Source organism: Pogoniulus pusillus, chromosome 1 (genome assembly GCF_015220805.1).
Source record: "Pogoniulus pusillus isolate bPogPus1 chromosome 1, bPogPus1.pri, whole genome shotgun sequence".
NCBI lineage: Eukaryota > Metazoa > Chordata > Aves > Piciformes > Lybiidae > Pogoniulus > Pogoniulus pusillus.
The window spans coordinates 29,742,361-29,766,198 of NC_087264.1; the positions used below are offsets into that span (position 1 = coordinate 29,742,361).

Below are 23,838 nucleotides of genomic sequence, written 5' to 3' on the forward strand. Positions count from 1 at the left end.
ATGTCTTCACAAGAGGTATGCTTTTGCTGCTGGCAAAAAGATTTTTTCCATGCCAACCCATACCCTAGCTCCAACTAAGGAAGTACCCTACAGGGATACTACAGTTTAAAGCATTACAGCCAATTCAGAACATACTGTTGACAGTTAGGGATGAAACATAACCCTACACATTTGTCATTACCTCCATAATATGGAAGCCACTTGTATTTCTTTCCTTGGAATTCTGTCCCATCAAACTCTGCACATTGCTCTGCCCGGAAGTCCCGGGAGCCTTCTGGGCAGCTCTGTTTGGAGGAGAAAATGTGTGCATTGGGTGAATATAAAAAGGAGAAGAGCTAAGTATACAACAAAAGTTGGTTTTTATTTGTTATTGCTCCTGTATAAAGTCAGGGGCATAAATTCAATACTGTTTTGAAGGGTAGTGCTGGAGGACTGCATTTGCTAGTGATGCAAGAGAAACTAATCACGACATGACTTTTGAACAAGAATGGTGTTGCTCTGGCAAAAAGGAACAATGGGCAACCAAACCCAAAAAATGGCACAATCAGGGCACTGTACCTGAATGTTGCATGACCGATAGGTTCGAGTTTGCCCAATGCAACTGGAAGCACCTTCTGTCCTGAAAGACAGAAAAATAACATGAAGCTCTCTAAAGAATGCACACACACACAAAAATAATCTCATGGCAGATACCACAAATCACCTTCACATTGAATGTATCAACTCAAAGAGTTTCCTGAACCTGCAAAATAACTGAAATGCACTTCTTTCACCCTAAAGTGAGCTAGTGTTTTCGAGTGCCATATTCTTCTCTGGTTTGCACTCTGGCATGAATGAGAGACACACCATGTATGGTTGCAGTACAGCTCTTCAGGGTCACATTTCAACAAAATAACAGAAACAGAGCTTTCTGTCCTTTGTCCACCTACAGGAGAGGTGTCCATGCCAGTAACAGAAACATCTTGTGAGCAGCAGGAGGGTAACAGCCAATTCAGAATAGATAGGCACATCACCTGTCATCCTGTTTATGTGCACACCAGGCCTATGTGAAGTGTGCAACACTCTCATTCCAGTCAAATGACTCCAGTTGAGCATTACAGAGAGTTACAGTTATGAAGGAAATGGAAATGAAAAGCCAGCCAATGTTTAACACCTCACCACTCAAAATGGAGAGACAAAGATTCTGGCAGGTGTATACCATAATAGGCAGTCTTCAAGAGAGACTTTATTGTGGGTGGAAGTAGTGCTCTGTAACTCTGGATTCTTTTATTAAATAAAAAACCCCTCTCGTTTCTCAAAGAGGTTGATTTTTGTTTTCTCTTTTCTTTGTTTTTATCCACAGCACATCACTCCCAAGAGGTGCAGTCCCAGCCATCATACTCACTACATTTAACCCAGCTGCAAATGAGATGACGAAGTCTTAATGCTGTTTGAGCCAACTCAAACCTTCCATTTCTTCTGGAGCAATGTACCTTCCTGGAAATCATAAGCCTGAGGAAATTTTAACACAGTCACTAGCTCTTGGTAGAGAAACATACTGCTCTGGATTGCTGCCCTCTCCTTCGGGCTTATCACAGTAGACCTGACTGAAAATTCCTGTCATATCAATCGTTTGATTGTACATCCTTAGATCTCACTGTCACCACTGTGCTCTACTGAAGCAGCCAAAGCAAGGATATGTTGAAGAGAGCTGTTGAAAACAGCAGCAACAACACTGAGGATCATCTCTGACTGGACTCAGGTGACTTAATCCCCTGGAATAAGTAATTTTTGTTCTGGATGTAAGTGCAGGAGCTCAGTAACAGGGAAGGAAAAGGAGGTTAGCTTTCACCTCTGGGAGTAGCAGCGCCTTTGCCGAAAGCTGACTCCACCACCACAGCTCCGACTGCACCTGCCCCACTCACCCCAGCTTCCCCAGACATCAATCTGTCGTTTCATCCGCTGCTCCTGCAAATGAGAAAACCCAGATGTATCAGACAGGTGGCATCTCAAAAAAAAACCACACTGAAGATGAAATAGAATTCCTATGCTTTCTCTTGCAGAGGAGTCTGTCTTGCTGGGCTGTGTTCCTAGCACAAAGAGTGGCAGAGAAAGTCAGAGCCTCTAATATCTGGCAGTATCAGCCTCCTGAAGCTGTGCAGCACATCCAGCTTTAAATTCTCCCCTGAACTGTTACTGTTTGTCTATTCATAGAATCTCAGCACTTTTTAATAACCATCTGAAGGAAGATAACATCTCCCTCTTCGCCAGACAGCAAAGACAAATCATTACTTCAGGGACTGTGAACATTGTCACTCTGCACCACATCAATAGAGCAAATTAATCCCAAATCCTTGGCTCTGAGACAGATCCTTAAGAGAAATAAAAGCTGTAGCAAGGACCCCCCTGTAATACACATTTTACTGCAACAAAATTCCACACATGGACCTTTTCCTCCCTCCCTCAATTGTATCCAACAGTCATGTCAAGGTTTAGGCCATCATTAGCTACAGCCTCAATTAATTGTGTGTTTAGAAAATCTGAATGAATACTGACATTAAGAAAATCAAGAATGATATCACAGACAAGAAGTGACAAGCGTAATAGAACCAGAAAAACACATTGTCTTAGAACTACACAAAACATCACCTTTTCAGGAAAAAAGGGCCTACTGCAGCTGATAGAATACACAGAACATGGGTGTTTAGTGGGGAGAAGAGGAAGGTTGTGGGGAAAGAAAAAGCAAAATAGTTCCAAGATACAATGAGACTAATTCCACTTGGTAAAAGGCGACAAACTATTGAGGAGTGACACTGTAAAAACAGAGTTTCCTGCACAGCCACATCTGTAGGGCTGCTTTTATATATATATATATATCATACAACTGAGAAAGAAATTAATAACATTGGGCACTCAGATTTGGGGCAGCAAAAAGTGCACATGCAGAGAAACAAAAGGTAAAAAAATATCTTCTGCACACAGAGTATCCCATGAAATCCACATAATGCTGGGTCTGGGTCCCAGTTCATGCTCTAGTTTCACATGTCGCTCTAGTTCATGCTCTAGTTTCACACAAGCCCTATGAGGGGAGGCTGAGGGAGCTGGGATTGTTTAGCCTGGAGAAGAGGAGGCTCAGGGGTGACCTTATTGCTGTCTACAACTACCTGAGGGGTGGTTGTGGCCAGGAGGAGGTTGCTCTCTTCTCTCAGATGGCCAGCGCCAGAACGAGAGGACACAGCCTCAGGCTGCACCAGGGGAAATTTAGGCTGGAGGTGAGGAGAAAGTTCTTCACTGAGAGAGTCATTGGACACTGGAATGGGCTGCCTGGGGAGGTGGTGGAGTCACCGTCCCTGGGGCTGTTCAAGGCAAGGTTGGACGTGGCACTTGGTGCCATGGTCTAGCCTTGAGCTCTGTGGTAAAGGGTTGGACTTGATGATCTGTGAGGTCTCTTCCAACCCTGACGATACTGTGATTTGAACACAGCATCCTTGTCATGGTAGGCCTGATAGGCTGAAATAGGTTTATACATGTCCTGGCTTGCCCAGGCATGTTTTTTTCAGCTCTCTTTCCTTCTGTTTTGGGGAGAAGCAACCACGGGAGAGAGGACAAAGAACCTGGAGCCACTAAGTCTAAAGACTCTGGCTTGACCAGACTTGTTTTGCTCCTGTGCTAAACAAGGTACATGTGCTTAGCCTGCGTCTGCCTTGTGCAAGGCCTATGGTTTTCCCAGATTTGGGTAAAGCAAGCCTGTGGCTTCACCTAATATGAAGTAAAGCTTGGATAACTGCCATTCTGATTGACTATTCTGTGTCCAAAGGCCCATTAGTCTTGAGCTGTATTGATAAAAAGAGTTGAGCAGGTAACGCAGTGCTCTTTGCCATTGTATTTATGCCTGCTGTTAGCTGCTGCCATTGCTTACTGCCTCCTCTGTGCATCGTGAATTGCCTGGAAACTGCCTGCCTCGAGTTTACCTGGAACAGGCTCAAAATACCTCCACGCAATTGGCCTGCATAGCCAGCATGACGTTATGGTAAGACTGCACATCACAAGACATCCTGCCTGTACCTGAAAGTCTCCTGCCAAGATGAGAAGTCCTGGATACACAGATCATCCAGAGAAGCAGAGACAAGGTCAGAGATTGTCAGCCTCCTTTCCCCAGAAGCCGAGGAAGAGTCAGAAGCCTCATCAGCTGACAAGTAACAGAATTCCCTGAAAGCATTTGGGTACTGTCTGAAGCTGTAGCTAGCCCCATGAGTCAGGAGATAATATTTTGTGAGTAAATACTTAAAGCCATTTGTAATTCACTGTTGCCTTCTGCCATAAGCAGAAAAGGGCTCCTCGAGTCCATCTAGTGGGCAAGAAATATATTGGATGCAAGAACCTTCTCTTCCACGTCAATTAATGTTTATGTATTTTTTTGCAAGTTATTTCTAGATATAGTTATTCCTCTCTGCATTTCCATGACTGTGTGAAGAACTGATTACTATTAAAATAGTTGGTTAGGGGCAGTGAGAGTTCTGAATACCAAAATTAATAAACAACATTAATCTTAGAAAAGATTAATTATCCCTCCATTACAATCCTGTGTTTCCATTCTCTACATTTCCCTGTTCAAGCTGTTTCCATTCCTTCTTGTCATCCTCCCGTATCCTCATGTATACTGCTCCATAGTAACCACCCAGCTAGTAAGCACCATCTTAAGGGTTTTCTGCTGGAGTGGAGAAGCACCCTAGAAATGGAGAAACTCACCACAGCAGGAATATTAACTGCACTCAGCAAGCACTTTCCACACACCCAGGTCACTTTCCAAGATCTACTGAGAAGGAATAAGTTCCTGACTTCAATTTTCACTTCAGTTAGCACATAGCTGTTTTTACAGAAGACATCCAGGTCTCTGCTAGAAATAGGAGCTAGTCTCATAAACTCTCCAGCAAATCCAGCTCAGATGAGACACAGATTAAATCCTCCCTTGTCATTTAACCTTTTCTTGCAGTTTTCTGCACGTACTCCTTGCCTGGCACATGCCCCTGAGTTACAGTCTCGCTTCTCTCTTTCACCCTAGTGCTGGCAAAGCAACTGTCAGAGACATTAGCTGATTGCATTTATGCACATGCTACCAATTTACCCACTCCAAATTCTTCCTTTTACCATAGCTCTGATGTGAAACAATTTCTTTGAAGCACATGCTATTTGATTCCCTTCACTCTACCTCTTCAGGATTCTTCAGGACAAATTTCCTGGTTCAGACTAACTCTGCCTTCATTCAACAGCACACAACCCAGGTTACAGCCATTTTACATACCTTCTTCCCTGCCAAGTCAACATCTCCATGACCCCTTGCCAAACCCTTCTCCCATTCTTCCATTCCAGATACTGAGCTCAGTGTTTGTCTTCTGCATTCTCATTTGCCTTTCTGGGAGTAAGCCCATGAATAGAGTTTTAGCTTTCAGCAAGGCATCTTACTTTCCCAAGTTTTTCTTTCAGACACATAATTCCTCCCCCTGTAATCCCTCCTCCTTTACTCTCAAAAGAATGAAACATGCTACCACTGTTTCTCTGCAGTTTTACTCCTCTGTATCAACTGACTGATTTAGGAGTGGTATTAGCTCACCCTGGAAACAAGGGACCTTTCAGTCAGCCTTAGGGAGAAGAAAACATGTAGATAAAAATCTAAAGGAAGAGCATTTGAAAGTCAGATTACTGGAAGGCAATTAGGATAGAAAACCCTTCCCTGACACACACATCCCAATCTGATAAATATTCCAATATCCCTCCTACAGAAGTCGCATTCTTTATTCCTTCTATAGGGAGTAAAAACAGCAGAGATTCTTTGTTGTAAGGATTATGCATCTGCAGAGTGCAGGAACAATCATTTTCTCCTATCATTCCATTTATGTGCACTCCAAAAGGACCATCAGACAGCAGAATCCTCCCAAAGCTGCATAGGGTTAGAGAAATGTTTCAATAGGGACACAGCTCCCATATTCAGAAATCTGCTCACAGTCCTCATTACTTCGGTAGCTGCATGCATGTGTACACAGGCAAATACAAAGCTGCACATTTATTATAAATCAGAAATCTATTGTTACACTATCTGGTGACAAAGTATTTTTAGATACTGTCAGTTAGCTTCTGTTCCAAAAACCTCTTTCTGCTCTCTTCAGACTTTGGAATGCTTTTATCTGTCATCAGTTAGGACTAAATCACAGTCCTGCCTGGACCCCATAATTAAAAATCTACAAAATCCATCACTGTTACCAGTGCATTTGGTTCTATTCCTCCCTTGCTCCAGCCCAACATGCAGTATTTTTATCTGCATTAAGGATATATTCTAGTATTTCAGAAAAAGCAAGAGAAAGTCTCCAGCCATCTTACTTGACTTCTACAAAATCCAGAAAGGACAGTTGGTTGATGTCCAGCTGCTCTGCCTAGATGCACAGAAATGCATCCCTTCTGGGGATATTGATGATGCATGTGACCCTGGCTCTACAAACTCTCAGAGCTTGTTGGTAAATAGGCTGCTGTGGTACACAAGTTTAGAAGGCCAGTCATCTTATTTTTATGAACACTGCACTGCTTTCTTCAGTATTATCAATTCCTAGATAGATGCATTGCTGATGTAACTGCAACATCTGCATCTGATATAATCAGCAAGTAAAGAAGCTGTGCCTCTGAGTCTTAAAGACAATTCCACAATACATGAGACAAAAGAATTCTGGAAGAGGGTCCTAGATGGCACAACAGATAACATGTAACGTTTATTCTTACGTACGAAACATGCACTGGGAGAGGAGTTATGAACGAGACTCAACTCAGACAGAAAATGTTGGTAGGATGCAAGGAACACTTAGTCTGATGAGATGGATAGGAAACTACACATGGGAAGAGGACTGCTTCCCAGACTGATGCACTGCAGGCAAGCAGTGATCCACAAAGTTCATATAACCAGATGAAGACTTGCTGCAATTCAAATACTAGCAAGCTATCAAAACAAACATGAATTTACTATGCATTTCAAAGTAACCAGTAAAGGCCTGCAACTGCAGGTCCAAACAATCTAATTCTCACCCAAATGCTTACCACTAGCATTTCTCTTACTCACTGGCCATCTTTGAAGGCCTAGAGAGAGTCAATCCGAATTATTTTGTGATTCTTTGTGCTGCCTTTCCAGACTGACAAGCAGTAACAACACATCATGTTGCATGGCTCCAACAGGTGCTGCTCAAAGCACACAGTTACTGATACTCGTGTTATGCTCGAGAAGTTCTGGACAGGGCTAGGGCTTGCTTTTAGCTCAACAGGTCACATAGCTGTAGCTCATCGAGCTGCAACCAAAGCATTTTTTTGGACACTGAAAAGCTGTTACTGTGACTTGAGCTGCATCACTGAGTTACTAGGCTCTGTTCAGATCCAATACAAATCTCAGTGCCAACGCACAGTGGGAAATCCTTGATGTTGGAAGCTGGCTACAAGGTCCTGTACAGCCCACTGCAAACAGACACTGCAGACAATGACAACATGAGCGATGTGGTGTTAATTACTTTATGCTGAGTTTCTGTGTCTTAGAATTGCACTCAAAATCTCTCTCTGAACAGAGAGAAATTAAGAGTATGTCTGAAATACTGAGAGTATTTCTGTAGAGTGTTTCTGAGCAACAATACAACCTTTGATAAATACATGCATTCTGGGGTTTATAGGTTGTCAAGTCAAGTTAATGTTTACTTTGACACACCCCTGAACTGTTACCCCATTGACAAAGCACGTAGGAAAGAAGGGTGGAAACCAAATGCTTTACCAAAGAAAGTTATCACTATAGTCATTTACTCTTATGGTTTCATTGACAAAGTCCTGGCAAGTAAGAAATATTCAGTGAAGAATGTAGCTCTGCTAAGTTTGAATAATAATTGCATAGAGGAAAGTTAATTGCTTAGAGAAAAGTTAATGAGGGAAGGAAAGAAAATGTCTCATGGTCTGGCTGCTCCCTGTGGGATGGAGGCCAGTAGCAGGGGGCTCTCCCAGCGCAGCAGGGCAAGCCAAGCAACAGCACCAGACCTCAGAATTGGAGACTTCCAGCTGAAGCCAGGATGAACTATGAGACTACAGGGGCCCATTGGGGCCCACAGCTGAGCTAGGCAGGGCCATGCAGAGCCTCACTGAAGCATCACTGGGGCAAGAGCTGACGTCTCCAGGTAGCTGCAACGGGCTCCTGGGCTGTGGACAGGGTGGGGAGAATGCAGTCAAAACCACTAAAGCTTAGTACCCTGAAGGCCCTGACAAAACCAACCTGCATGGAGCATGTCCTTAGACCACGTGCTTCTCAGAAAGTGAACCACTTCCTTCGCCTATTTCCAGATTACCTACTCAGTACTACAGTGATGACTACCTGTAATGTTTCCATATAGCTAAGGCCTGAAGGACATGTGGTTCACCACTCATACTTGACTGAAAGAGAGTTGAAAGCATTCTGCATCTTTCACATCTTTCTGATGTAGATACCTGTTACTATTCCAAAGGATGCATTCTCAAGACACATCTGTGACCAGCTATGCTATTAGCCAAAACCACAACAATAACAAAAAGTGAATTTATCAGAATCACATCAGAAAAACATTTTTTAAAATAATTGTGCCTTAACCACTGATCTTGGCTCAGACACAGCAGGCATGCAAAGACTTTTGAAGGTGAACAATGCCAAGTACCATTTTAATGAATAATGAATATACAATCAAAGAATTGCATTTGACCAAACTGAAAAATAAGAATGGAAGTGAACAAGATAATAACAGCAGGAAATGAAATACAAAATGGTACAGAAGAAGAGAGTATCTTATTATGACAAACTGCTTCACAAAGAGGAGGAAAAAAACCCAAGCCTTCATTAGTTTTAATGGCTTGTGGTTTACACTCACAGCTTATGTCTCCCTTCACTCCTCTCTACCACTCTAGCTATGTCCTGTTAGCACAAATACATGAAAACCAATCACCAGTGTAGAGGACTACATTCTCAGCTTCTCAAAACACTTCAGGGTTCTCCATACATCATTTGACTTGCTCCCTCAAGGTTCCCATCTCTTTCCCATGTTCCCTGTGTTCACCTTCCAATCATTTCTCACCTTTCTACCTCTTTATAGGCCATTCCACCATACACTCATCTCTTTGCACATCCCCCACTCTCCTGTCAGCCAGGCAGGACATGATTCATGCCTCACCCTCTGCAGAACGTGCTGCCTCATGGCTGGCTTGCTGGCTAGTGGGCAGAGCAGATAATAGTTAATTCTCAGAGATGGAAAGCCTTCCAGAAACTCTGGGTGGCCTGGAGCTGACTAGGGTATAAAAAGAGCTCTCTAAAAAGATACAGCCACTGTAGAGAAGTCAAATTAATTCTCAGAATCCCCGTGAAAGAAACTGAGGACATTCAGCAAACTCCACAAAGAGAAGGATTGTGAGAAAACCTTATGACCTCCAACTCATTTGGAAGAGTGGACAAAACACGCAGTATGAAGTCACCAGAAGTTGTTTATCCAAGGGGCCTGACAGGAACTCAAGGTTGAAATGGATAAACTGTTACATGCTACCATGCAATTCTGCCAGCTGAAACCACTTTGCCATCTGATTGTTGGGAAGTGGAAAATCTGACAGCAGCTTACAAAAGGATCCCAGGGGAACTGAAGGAACTGTCTGTCCACACAGCATAAAACCTTTGTCTAGTGACAAATTAATGGAAATTATTTTTATAAAACAGAGCAGAATCAGCAGGCACCTGCATATATACATCATACCTGGGATAAAATCAACAAGACTTTTGTAAAAGCAAAGCCTTCTAAGACTATGTCAGTTATGTGAGAGATTCACAAACATCTCTCCAAGGGTAACCTGTCAGATATGCTCAGATTTTCAAAAAGCTTTCAACAAAATCCTTCACTTAAAGCTCTGAAGGTAGCTAAGTAGCCAGAAGGAAAGTCTTCGCATGAATGATGAGCGGGTGGCCCAATGACAAAAAAATAAAGTAGTAGTGAAATCTCCACCCATTGCAAGAGCTCACATTAGCACCAGAATTCTGCAAGGTACATGACCTGCTCCACACACTTGGAAAAGTTACACCAAAACCACCCAAGTAAGGAAGGCAGCTGATAAGGGTAGTTCAGGTTAACAGAGAACAATAGAGAACCAGAGACAGATTGCAAAGAACTATGACAGTTGAGATTCTATGTAGATAAATCATGCACAGGAGAAAAAGTAAATCTTATCTTAACAAATAAAACTATTACTTATGAGCTGCTATCTACCATTTGGGTGGCAAATGGCTGGAGAGCAGTCCTGAGGAAAAGGATCTAGAGGTCCAAGTTGATGAAAAACTCAAGATGAGACAGTAGTGTGTGCACAGCCCAGACAGCAACAGTGTCCTGGGCTGAATCAAGAGAAGGGGGCCAGCAGGGCAAGGGAAGAGATTCTTCCCCTTTACTCTGCTCTTGTCAGACCCCACCGGGAGTACTGTGTGCAGTTCTGGAGCTCTCAACACAGGAGGGACATGGAACTGTTGGAGTGAGTCCAAAGGAAGGCCAACTGTGAGGACAGGCTATGAGAGTTAGGGCTTTTCAGTCTGGAGAAGAGAAGGCTTCAAAGAGACCTTATAGTGGCCTTCTAGTTTCTGAAAGGGACATACAGGAAGACTGGGAAAGACTATTTACAAGGTCTTGTAATGACAAGGGGTAATGGACAAGGAGCAGGACCCTAACAAGATGATAGAACTGTTGTGATGCTAGAAGTCTACACTGTTTCAAGAAGACACTGACCTGTTGGAAGTGAAGGGGAAGAGGATCTGGGATCCTAGTTGATGGGATGTTGACTCTGATTCAGCAGTGTGCTCTTACGGCCAGGAGGGCAAATGCCATTCTGGGGTACATTAGAAGGAGTGTGTCTAGTAGGTTGAGAGGGGTTCTCCTGCCCCTCTGCCCTGGTGAGGCTGCATCTGGAGTACTGTGTCCAGTTCTGGGTCCCCCCAGTTCAGGAGGGACATAGAAGTGTTTGAGAGAGTCCAGCACAGAGCCACGAAGATGATTAATGGAAAGGAACATCTCTCTTACAAGGAGAGACTGAGGGAGCTGAGGCATAGGAAGTTTTATGTAAACACAAGGAGGATTTTTTTTCACCGTGAGGGTGACAGAACGCTGGAACAGACTGCCCAGGGGCGTTGTGGAGTCTCTCTCCCTGGAGATATTCAAAACCTGCCTGGATGCACTCCTGTGTGACCTGGTATAGGTGATTCTGCTCTGGCGGGGGGATTGGACTGGATGAGCTTTCAAGGTCCCTTCCAGCCTCTGACATCCTGTGATTCTGTGTGAAATTCAAGGACAAGCAACAGCTGTGTCTGCAGCTCAAAAAGTTCATAAACTACAGAAGACTGGAGACTGGAAATGTCCTGGAGGAAACTCTACTTAATTTTTTTATAGTAGTTTCTAGACGTGTTTGTGACACGGCTGAAGATAGGAAATCGAGCAAAATGGATTGGTCCTACCCAGTACAATTATTCTTTGCACTTTTTCTACCTTCCTGTTAATAAGAACATTAATAGAACATCCCTCTGTTTCTCTGTCCTCAGCAGTTTTCACTGTTTCTGTGTGATCTGAATTTTCAGGTCTTTCTCCATCTTCTGCCCTTTCTGTCAGATCTGGTTAAGGGATTTAGAACTTTAACCTGTAGGTTAACAGTGTTTAAACAATAACAACATTCATTTCTTTTAAAAAAAAAGTTTCAAACAGCACTTTTAACCTGGAATTGAAGACCCCATGGGAAACAATACTGTCCAGATGAAATGCATTTGAATATGATTTTTAGCCAAGTCTCAGAACAACCTTCACTTGAAGCACAACTGCAGTACAATTTAAGTATTGGACATGATGTAACTGTCCGCTAATGCCTACAGATGATGAAAGATTAAATACAAGTCCCCCTGTGATGAGCAGCTTTTCCTTGAAATAGTCACATGATATGGGCAGGTAAGACATTTCCAAGCTGGAAAGAAAGAACCCCAGGTGCAAAAGTTTGCCAACACAAAATCACACATAATAAATAAATAAACAGAGGCAAAGAAATCTAATTAACGTTATTTTTACCAAACATAAAGCAAGCCCAAAGCATACAATAGATACACATCGTGGCAAATACATGCATGCAACAATAACAGAAGAGTTATTCATGTGGAAACCCAGCAGAATTTATTTCCTCTGTATCAGCACAAGCACTATGCTACCAGCAGTAGCACTAATGGACAGGGCTCAGGCAGTCTTACATAATTTCACCCTCTCAGAAAGCACAAGAGGAATCAGGATGATCACACTTGACCATGGCACTTTCCATTATTGCCACTGATCACAACCTTTCTAGAAGCAATGGCAGGGTGGCCTGACATTGCATAAGGCCCTTCTGTCTCAGTTCTGCACTAATAGCTAGTGTGAGACAGACAGACATCCATATATAAGATGGAGAGACATCTTTATTTTCTGTCTGTATAGCCCTTAAACACAACTCCTGATCATCTAGCTGTAGCTTCTAGTACTACCACAGTGCAAACAATAAAGCAGCAAGTAATCAGTGACCTCTTTTAACAGATTCTTCAAAGCTTGGTGAAAAAGGAACAGATATTGCAGTGCATTAAGACCCTTTCCTTATTTTGTCAAGAAAGAAGGGTCTAGTGAGTCCTATCAGTGAGAAAGCAATGGGCAGGAAATTCTCTGCAGCCAATAGCCCTCTCTTGCTCCTTAATGCTGCCTACTATGTCTGGCAGATAAAGCAGCCACTCTTAGACTGTGAGCAGAGATGTAGGCAATAGCCTTGGCTGCTCTTGAAGTCTCCATCCTGTCAACATTTCTGCCTTTATTCTGGTTGCTGTTTTCCCTAGCCTAACAATCAATAAGGGAAAAACGAGTTCAGCTACTCCACTATCAAGGCAGAAGAGATTAAAAAGCAGCAGGCAATCTACACCCTTTAATCACAAGCAGCTATGACTCCCAGTAGATCTATCTTCTATATCCTTGTGTAAACCTGCAGTTCACACATTTATAGTTGTACTTTATCAGGACTATCAGTCTGTGTGTTTGCAAGTTTGTGCTTCCCTGCTTCTGGGACAAAAGATGTCCAAGAAGCAATTGTTTGCATCAAGTGGGCAAGATGGATCTAAGAGATAAGCAATTAATTTTGTAATAAAACCCACGCATGCTTGTCTGAGACTTTCCTGTTGCTTCCAATGCTCCCACAACCATCATCGTCCCCCTAGGGTGCACAGTGTTCACTGTAGCTGAAGGTGACCCATCTTTCTACCCATGTACTGTTATACTGGAAGCTCATTTGATATCAAAATCAAAACTAGTGCTGCTGTCTCAGCTCAAGGCTGCTCTGGATCTAATATTTAACACAGTTACAGCAATAGAGCCTCAACTCCTCAGAGATATGCTTCTATACATCAAAGGAAGTCTTTTTCCTCCTGGGAAACGCACCATGCCACCTGACAATCTCTGCCACTGGGAACTACAGAGGGACACCACAGGGAAGGGACCTTTTCAAAGCTGTGTGACACGGAACAAAATTATTTTTCAGTAAGTGTGCCATGTCAGGAGAAGCCCTAAAAGAGTGGAGAATTGTGTAGAAGAGAAAGGAACTCTCCAACCTATTTTCCCTCCATGCAGTATTCCTTGCCTTAGTTTTCAGTCTCATTCTCCTCTTCCCTTCCTTTCTCCCACCACATAAATACAAAATCTGCATTTATAGCAGCAGGGCTATAAACAGAGGCATGCAGGCACAGCTTCAGCAGAGCTATCCCACCCATGAGAATTCAAGCCAAGTACTTCACTACTTCTTTGATGCATATCTTCATTTAGCAGAGACTTGAGTTGCTGTCACTACAATCAGTACTGTCAGCTCTCACAAGCTGACCATCTCTTGCTATGGTTCAAGCTACTTGCATTACCATCCTGGTAAGGAATAGCCTGTACAAAACCAACATCATTTCCTCTTTTCCCTCAGGAACAAAACAAACAAACAAACCAACCCCCACTAAAAAATAAGGTCCTGCACCTGGGTCAGCACAATCCCAAGCACAAATCCAGGCTGGGTGCTGAATGCCTGATAGCAGCCCTGAGGAAAAGGACCTAGGGGTTTTTGTCAGTGAAAAGCTCAACATGAGTCAGCAGTGCGCACAAGCCAGACAGCAACTGCATCCTGGGCTGCACCAAGAGAAGTGTGGCCAGCAGGGCAAGGGAGGGGATTCTCCCCCTTTACTCTGCTCTCATCAGACCCCACCTGGAGTACTGTGTACAGTGCTGGAGCCCCAACACAGGAAGGGCATTGAACTGTTGGAGTGAGTCCAGAGGAGGGCCACAAAGATGATCCAAGGGCTGGAGCAGCTCTCCTGTGAGGACAGGCTATGAGAATTGGGGGTCTTCAGTCTGGAGAAGAGAAGGATTCAAGGAGACTTTCTAGTAGCCTTCCAGTATCTGAAGGGGCCTACAGGAAGACCAGGGAGGGACTATTTACAAGGTCTTGTAATGACACAACTAGGGGTAATGGGTTTAAACTGGAAGAGGGGAGATTTAAACTAGATGTTAGGAAGAAGTTCTTTACAGCAAGGGTGGTGAGACACTAGAAGAGGTAGCCCAGGGAGGCTGTGGATGCTTCTTCCCTGGAGGTGCTCAAGACCAGGTTGATTGAGGCCTTGAGCAACCTGTTCTAATGGGAAGTGTCCCTGCCTATGGCAGGGGGTTGTTACTGGATGATCCTTGAGGTCCCTTCCAACATAAACCATTCTTTGATTCTATAAAGGAGAAGTGCCACAGCAGCACGAGCACGCGCTCCTGGATCTTCTCACTTCCTCACGGTTTGGACAGATCCAGCATGTTAAGGAAACTGAAATTAAGTGGCGGTGAACCAAAACCTTCTCATCATTCAATATGGCTTCAAGAGAAGCTTGATTGCATGCAGGTGATGGAGTCTAATAGCTACAGAGATATGTCAGCCTTCACTGTTCCAGGGTGTTCAGTTATTTCCCTTCCAAAAAGCCACCAGGTTGGAGATGTGCAGGTGAGCAGCAGAGGAATCAAACGTAATATATTCTCTTTCTGAGTCTTTTAACAGGCAGCACTATCTTCTGATAGATGCAAGATACCAAGATCTCATTTAAGCATATTGCCATCTGTAAGACAGAAAATCTGACAACTAGCAAACTCTACTTGATTTCTGGACTGTCATCCCTAATCTTCAAAGGCATAGAAAGCATTTGCAAATGCTGACTCTGTGAAGAGAAGCTCATAATCATACTAGAGATTAAAAGTTATAGACTCATTAATTTTAATGGCATATTTATAATTCCTCAGTACTCTCACAAAACACTTACTCCAGGTGATAATTACCTTTTTCCCCCTTCCTTTTCTCTGTTCCATTACACCTAATAAACATATCACAATCTTTGCTAGCATTTCCACTCTACTCAGCAGGTCACCTTTTACCTCAGATAACCAACTCATTAACATAATTGAAGTTAAACTTGGAGAAACTGTTCTCAAGCTGCACTGACTTTAGAAGGATCCTAACTTCTCTCTAAGAAAGTGATGAATCCCAGTTTCTAATAGTGGTGTTCTTTTTCTGACAATATCAAATTGGCTTTTCAAATAACAATTACCCCCTCCAGTAAAGCCAAATCACATGGCTTAGATTGCCAAGACCAAAGGAAAGAGGAAAAGAAAACACAAAGAGCTAACCAAAGATTCATTCTTTTTACTTCAAGTGACAACTCTCTGTAGCTTTGCAGCAGCAGGCAGCAATCCCTGCTTTGCAGATAACACCTCTAGAGCCAAAGGCACTACCAGAATTTATTTAATTGCCATGTTAGACTTCTCATAATGTGCACTACAGTAGGCCCTGATGACTTGAACCCATCCTCTCTTTCAGGAATACTTTCTACAAAACACTTGAGTTACAGATGTTGACAGCCCTTAACAGAAGCATCTTTCATTTCTCGTAACAGGGTTCAAAGCTGTTCTTACTTACTGAAAACACAGAAGGTGGCATCACTGCTAGCACGAGCAGAAGCAACAAGTTCTTCATCTCTGCCTGTGGGAACAGAAAGGTTATTGATCAGAATTGCTTGCTCCTTTGCTGCTTGTGTGGTAGAAAAGCTAAGATATCATCCAGTGAAACTGGAGGTGGAACTAAAATCAGGTGAGAGAATAAAAAGTGTCATCACTGTGCTCCCTGGAGAGATGAAGGCAACTGCAAAGTCTGAAATTACCCTGCACAGAAAGCCAGAAATGTAATTATTGAGTGCAAATATTTCCCTGAGTTTTCCTTTGGTATTATGAGAACAGCATCCCTGCAGGGGCAGAGCAGAAGATACATGCTGCTGCACGTCTGCTCTTACACCCTTTTACATACACACATGATGAAATACTTGAAGATTGCAATGACTTCAACCAACCCAAGGTAAGAAATTCCACAGTTAACATTTTTGTACTCTACACTCATCCTGTGTGGCTTTGTGAGGTATTATGTGTGATCTTGCTCATTTAAAATCCGACACTTCATGGACAGCTATAGCTAGATTCAACTATCAATAGCTGATGTATTCTTCTGCTGTCATCACAGACACTTCATCCACTAAAGACTGCCTTTTTCTCATGACCAGTTGACCCAGTCCAGAAAGGCAAGACAGAGTAGACGAACTTCACACAGAAAGAAGCTTAGACTAGATAAAACTAAATTTAGAAAGGAAAGGGAAAATGCAAAACGAAGAAATCTTCCTTTCACAGTGCATAAAAGCATCAAGGGAAAAAGTGTTTCATCAGTCATTATAACAACATCTGTTTTAATATTGAAACTTCACATGTAGCTCCTTTAGCCTGGCTTATTGAATCCAGGTAAAACAGAGAATATATATCAACATTAATAATAATATTGATACAAAACAATTGTTTCATGAGAGTATCAAAACAGGTCAAAATATATCCAAAAGAAACCTTGCTAAATTTAGCACTTGCATACTGCAGGTTACTTTATTACAGGCAACCATTTTTCTTATAATGCTAGATTTTACTGAATCATGGCTTAATACAACCTTCTAAGTCCATATATACCATGGATTTTGACACTCCAAACACTCACAGTGGCAGGGATAAAAAGCTTGTTCTTTCATGTTCGGTTTTTTTTTTCCCCTTTTGGAAGTAGTTTCCTTGACTACTAAGTGCTGAAAATCCAGTTGCACCAAGTTCTGTGGGTAAAATAGCAATGAACAGGGAAAATGCAATTGGGAAAAGAAGCAGTGATAACTTTCTCTCCCTATATACTGTGTGGCAATCATATGATTCATATAAAACAAAGCTATAGGAGCTTGTTATATGAACAGACTTTCATTGATTTTGGATTAGTTCTTCCTAAGAAACTGAGGGAAAACAGCATACCCACACATGCTACTACTACTCTTCTCATTCAAGTCAAGGAGGAAACAACCTGGAGATGCTCTCCACAAGAAGTCAGGTACATCCTCTATGCTGTTAAGACCAATAGCCAAAACATAGGCTAGATCTGTGTCACCACCATATCCAAGAGGCACAGCCTTTCAGAGGGGAAGGACAGCCAAGAGCCAAGACAGCAAAGACAACCTCTTTGCTACAAGTTCTATGCACACAAACAGCAAACCCTTCCTGAAGCAGCTTACAAAGTCCTCACACCTGAAGCAAAGGGTACTGAGAACAGCATCTTCCTTTAATGGTGTTGGGGTCAAATAGAAGTAAATCTTTAAGACTGATCAGCTCCCTTCTTACTGTCCTGCTTAGTGCTTGCTTCCCCAGCGCTCCCTTCTCACATATTTCACTTCTGCTTCTTCTCAGGTTCACAGAGATGGCTGTAGAAATCACATCCCTTGCTCCAGCAGCCTTACTGTGCTGCTAACAGACTGCCTGCTCAGCTACTTCTGACATCTGAGCCAAGAGGCAGACATGGAGCTGGGCTCAAACATGTAGCTCCTGGAGAAGAGGCTAGAGAAGCAGATCACCAGGGCTAGCAGTACTTGCAGTCTACAAGTAGTTACTGCCTTGGAGGTTTTTAGCCAGGGAGAATAAAATGATTCTCTGAGGAAACAATTAGAGGCAACATTCTGTCTTTGGGACAATCCCCTCATCAAAGCAGCATGACATTAATTACACCCCTGATGCTTGCTTGTATTTTTATGCCATTGCACTTACATGAATTGCTGACATATGTCCCTAGTTTAGCATTAAAAAGTTTAGACCATCTAACCCTATTGAACTAGACAATAAATTCCAGGAAGGATGGTCAGAAGGAAGAACAGGGTCTTCTGCATCCCTTACTGCAGAATAAATCTTGTGCCTGGTTCTCCGAGCTTCTACAAACTTGTTATTTGAAAACCTTCCTTAGAGGTAATATTCAGCACTGATCCCTTTTGTCTTTCTTGGAAGGGAAAACTGTCTGAAACCTCAAAAAAAAAAAAAAAAAAAAGGGTCAAGTTCTGTTTCTGGATTTAATGGCTCTTTCACTTCTTGTAGGACTTGGGACACAGCAGCATATGTTTACTCTGTTTGCCGTTCTTCTCACTGCAGGCTGAGTATGCAAGGGAAGGAATGAAAAGGACAGTGTTTTGCAGTGCTTTCACTTGTAACAACAGCAGCAGCTGCTCTCTGTGCCTCCTGCCCTTTGATTTCTCTTCAGCTCTTCCCAGATCCCTTTTCCCACTGTGTACTAGAATAACACCTCCACCCTCCTTTCACCCAGAAACAGCAGCAGGGCCTAAGGGAAAACGGTGACTTTATGCTCAAGATACGGACAGCTGCTGGAATACTCACATGGAGGAATTCCTGACATTGAGCTAAACTACGATGTTATCTCTGCAAGAGGGATTATGAGAATCAGTCCACAACAAATAAGAAATAATCAGAATCTCTAACCAGAACCAGAACTACAGCTGAGCCCAGACAGAACTTCTGTTCCATGCACAAGAAGAGATTCAGATTGTCTACCTGACCACATCAGGCATTAACTGCTTAGGGTAGATGAATAAAAAGCTTGAAGTGGTCACTGGCTCCAGCCTCCTGTAAACTTGGTTAAAAAGAGTCAATGCATACCTGAACTGAGAAGCAGCTTTCTCTAAGAGACACTGCCTCAAGTGCCTCTGAACACTAGGTAAGCTCAAATTTGAATTCAGCAGCTCAGGATCCTTACTTCTATTCCACAACAGTATGGATCAAATAATATTTCACAGAAAGGTCAGAACTTCTGAAAAGACGACCCAGTGCCCTTTCCAAACTGCTTCCACAGCAACTACTTCTCCCTGGCACTGTGGACAGAAGGGTCAGAGAGTCACGAAGTAGATGGCTGGCAATTGAGAATTCTAGGCAGAACACAACTCCAGTACAACTGGAAATAGGGATAAACACCCTCATTCCAGGGGTTAATGCTAAATCTGCTCAGGAAACAAGCTTGTGTCTTAACAAATAGAAGGTCCAGAAAAGACAGATGGGCAGCCCTGGAGATTTCTCTGTAGTGGAGCCAGCAGTGAACTGCTGTAAAAATATTTTAGTTAGTTATAAACTCTTGTTCAGGGCCAGACAGGCTTAGCAAGATCAGTTGAATCTTCATTAAGACCAGGAATATGTTTCAGAATCCAAGACCATTTTAACGACTCCTACATTGACTTTGTGTGCACAAATCCTGCATTCCAATGAAAAAACAAAGTTTGTGAGCACTTAGATTTGGTCTCCGTTCCAAACAATATCTCAACATCCATGTTCCTAGGGAAACAAGATCTACATTGCCTGTCTATACATGTGAAAATAACTTTGAATTAGCAAGATAATTCCAGGGTTTCAAAAACATACAGACAACTTTTGGTTGGAGGAAAAGATACTGGGCTGGGACAAAGACTTTTAACCCATGTAGATGATGACTTTTTTCTTCTGAACAGGAGGGAATCTGAATTTAAAAGAGATGTTATGAATAACTGAGCCTTGCTTAAACAAGAACTTAAGATATTTAGACACTACAGAATGAGATGACAAAAAACAGACTATAACAGATTTCATGAGCTACTTACAGATTTGGTCTGGGTTTTTGCTCTTTTGGAAAATAGCTGGACAGTCAGTGCTAGGTGGATCTCCTCCATTTACCACATAAGACAGACTCATTCCCTTTGCCTACGAACCACATTTCTAAATCATCCTATGGTCAATGACAAGTACTAGGTCTGGGGTTCAGGGACTGTTCTGGGACTGGTTCATAGGCAGAAGATGAAAACACTCATTCAAGGTTCTCACCTTTCTATTGCCAGACAAGATTTAGCTGGGCACAGAGGTAAGTGGCAAAGCTACACAGCAATACTAGCTTCAGCATGTCCTTACAGCTCATTTTGTCTCTCAGATGGCAATGTGATTTGTCCAGTGAGGACCCATTATTCCTGTCTGAGGTAGCCCTAACAGAATATGTTTTTGCACAGCTTGTGAGCCACAGGCAGGCCCCAGCAAATGCCTGTTGCAATATAGGTAGAAATTGGGTTTTGTAAAGCTTAGCAATCCAGCACTAAAGCATAAGTAACCACTGCCACCCTGCCACTTATGCCTTTTCAGAATTGCCTTCCTTTTCCTCCACTCCCACTTTAACAAATCATATCTCAGTTGTTACATGTTTAGAATTTTAGTTGAGGGAGGTGTGAAGCCAGAAAGGATGATATTATGTTGCCCAACTATCCATTGGCATAAACTTTTTAGGTAATGACTCAGAGCAAAGTCTTTTAGCTTTTGGACTCATTATGTTTTCTAAACACAATTTTTGCTTTGCTCTGAAAACATCCAGTGTAACTTGGATCCAAGCTCACTTTGTTTGCCTTACCTACTGAGAAGCACCTTTTAAGTTTTTGATGGAAGAGTTAAATGGGAAAAATATATACATACAATAAAAAAATTAAGCAAAGGCAAGGAAGAGTATCGCATCACATAGCCCTGAGGAACCAAGAAACCAATCACCCATTTAGGTAGAGGATATCACATTCAAGATACTTCTTAATATACCTGTTTTCTTTCCCAACTACAGTAAGCCATTTTCTGTTTGACATTTTTCCAAAGAAAATCCCAGGCCTGGTGTCCTCCAGGCCAGGGAAAATAAGCATGATGTGCCCTTGACCACACAGTGAGACATATTAACAAAGAGCTGTGTGATGGTTTGGAAGTTATTCTCCCCCCATTCTTATGAAATCACCCAGACTAGACTCAGCTGGCTAGAAGTTAAGGAATGAAGCTTTATATTCACAGTTTAGCACAATGTAAGAGCAGGTATTTACAATGTATTACAAATATATACAGCTATATACAGAGATATACAAGTTAAAAGTAATACAGAAACACAACTCCCTTCCCAGAAATCAGAGTCCCCGGGAGGAGCTCCCAACCACCTTTCCACCTTCTTTCCACTCTTCCACCTTATCCCAGAGTATGCCTTATGTGCAAGGTGAGTTTGGAGGATCAGCAAGGTGGGGTTAGAAGCAGGAATATTAGTTACACAGATCCAAGCAGAAGGCAAACACACACTCCGAGAGACAGGCACACACACACACTGTTTTATTTATGTTTGTGTCCTTGCTTTTATACATCTCAGCAAGCCTACGAGTGAAATAAACATCACCACTGTTTTCTTTTCACAGCCTATGATCTAATTTCTCTCACTAAAATATTCCAATTAGCCTCAAACCAGGGCAAGCTGTTTACATATGAACCGATAAATGTTTATACACGTTTAAATACAAGGCTGGCTGAAAGAGCTTAGTGGGAAAGGAGAAAGAGCGAAAAATAAAATAAGAGAAGCTGTCTAAAGAAAAGCTTTTCAGAACTAGATTTACCAATTCATTCTGAAGGCTGGAAGTTAAAGAATCCTCATCAAGGAAGTAATCCTGCTGAGATATACTTCTAGACAATTTTAAGCATATTATGAAATATGCTATCTATAAGAAAGCTGGAGAGAGAGACTTCTTATGTGGGCATGTACTGAAAGAGGGTAGATTTAGGATAGATACAAGGAAGAAACTCTTTTCTGTGAGGGCGGTGAGACACTGGAACAGGTTGCTCAGAGAAGTTGAGAATATCCCCTCCTTGGAATTGTTTAAGGATAGGTTGGAAGAGGCTTTGAGCAACATGATCTAGTTGAATGTGTCCCTGCCCACAGTTGTGATTTCTAACCAGATGATCTTTAATGTCCCTTCCAAACCAAACTGTTGTATGATGCTATGATTCTATGAAATACAAACTTACATATATTATCACTTCACAATTCACCTTGTTAAATGGAAAGCAAAAAGTTACAAGAACTTTGTAATGAGCATAGCAGCAGAGAACCATCTGGCTGGAGAACTGATCCCTGCTAACATACAAACATCTTCTAGACTACTCTCTCCATAGGCTTTCATTTCAGCCTGATTGATAACAAGCACATAAATCTGACCAAGCCATCAGCTAACGTGGCTGACTCAGACTGACAATGCTCTTACAAAGGATTTAAACAGCAATGTTGAGTTCAGCCACACCTGGAGAAGCCACAGCAGCTTCTGCTGTACGGTTTTAATCTGAACACCAAAATCACACAGAACTGTAGCAAGAACAACATTAGATTGTGAAACAGACAGAAGTACAAGTAAAGCCTCAAGTCATATCCCACTGGGGAGTGGGGAAGAGGTGCTCCTGCTGCCTTCTCACTCTTGTCATGGAGGGTAGCAGAAGCCCTTAGCAGGCCTCCCTGTTGTGAAGGTTATAGTGTCTCACGTTAATGCCAAGAGCATCGCAAAACCAAAACAATCCTTCAGCCCCATGAGAAAGTCTCTCCCTAGTCGAGATAAAAGGTAAACAGTGGCCACTGTTTGGGTTAGGGGGAAGGCAGTTCTCATGCCCGCTCGACACCTGGCGTGGGCCGAGCTGGGGGTGGTCTCAGAAATTGTTTTGGTAAAAGTTCTCCAGTTGTATGGATTGGTTATAACTTTGTGCCAATCTGTGAGAATAAGGTAGAATAGCCTGGACCGGAGGGTTACACCTCTTCTGAACACTATAAAATGGTGTGCCGGCCTGGATCGGGCTATCTGTACCTGCTCGCTCCTGGCCTGCCTGCCTGGCTCCTGCCCCGGTGGCCTCTCACTCCGGATCGGCCCTGCCCGACGAGCGGCCCGCAGAGGCCTGAACCCGCTTGGGCCCGATCCTGACGAGCAAAGGGACACCGCCCAAACCTCGAACCCTGCTAACCTGAACCGCTGAATCCTGAGTGAACCAAAGAAAGGACTCCTCGCCTACAGACTGAGTAACTTTAAAGACTCAAAAGAACTCTAAGAAAATCACAGACTCTCCTTTATCTGCTGTTTTCTGAAATGTTATTCTACAACTTCAAATCAAAGAACTCAGGCGGGGAAGTTAGTTCGGGAGGGGGATCTCCGTGTTTGAGCAGTAAATCACTTGAAATCCACCAGTGAGCCTTCGCGTATTTCCCCACAACCTCCCAGACTGCCTTCCATGACAACTCTCCAAAATCCACAATGAAGTATTTGAGGTTTAGGTCAGTGAAGCAGCAGCATCTTCCAAGCAAACGCAGTCACTGGGCCAGACCTTTGCAGGAACTAAACCACTATTTCACGAGGACAATTTTCTGTACCTATTAATATCAGCTGAGATTCAATTTGCTGCAACGGGGCTTCCATTATTAGGTTTGAAGCTAGAGATTTATTACAAGGAGTAAAGATAGGATTCTGCCTTCTATTCTGGTAGTCTCACTGGGCTTAGCTGTTAATTAAATATGGGAGCACGCAGACTTAGACAGTTAACCAACAAGGTACAA

The 23,838-nt window shown here is 42.7% G+C and overlaps 1 protein-coding gene across 1 annotated transcript in view; it reads right to left on the reverse strand.

The window, feature by feature from the left end:
- Positions 1–23,838, reverse strand: part of PAPLN (papilin, proteoglycan like sulfated glycoprotein) — a 55,708-nt gene that overhangs the window by 28,374 nt on the left and 3,496 nt on the right. Inside the window, exons 2-5 of the mRNA XM_064146915.1 lie at positions 16,018–16,080; positions 1,832–1,947; positions 559–619; positions 182–284 (exon numbers count right to left, since the gene is read on the reverse strand). Of these exons, the coding sequence (XP_064002985.1) occupies positions 182–284; positions 559–619; positions 1,832–1,947; positions 16,018–16,080 (343 nt within the window). The remainder of the gene's footprint in view (positions 1–181; positions 285–558; positions 620–1,831; positions 1,948–16,017; positions 16,081–23,838) is intronic.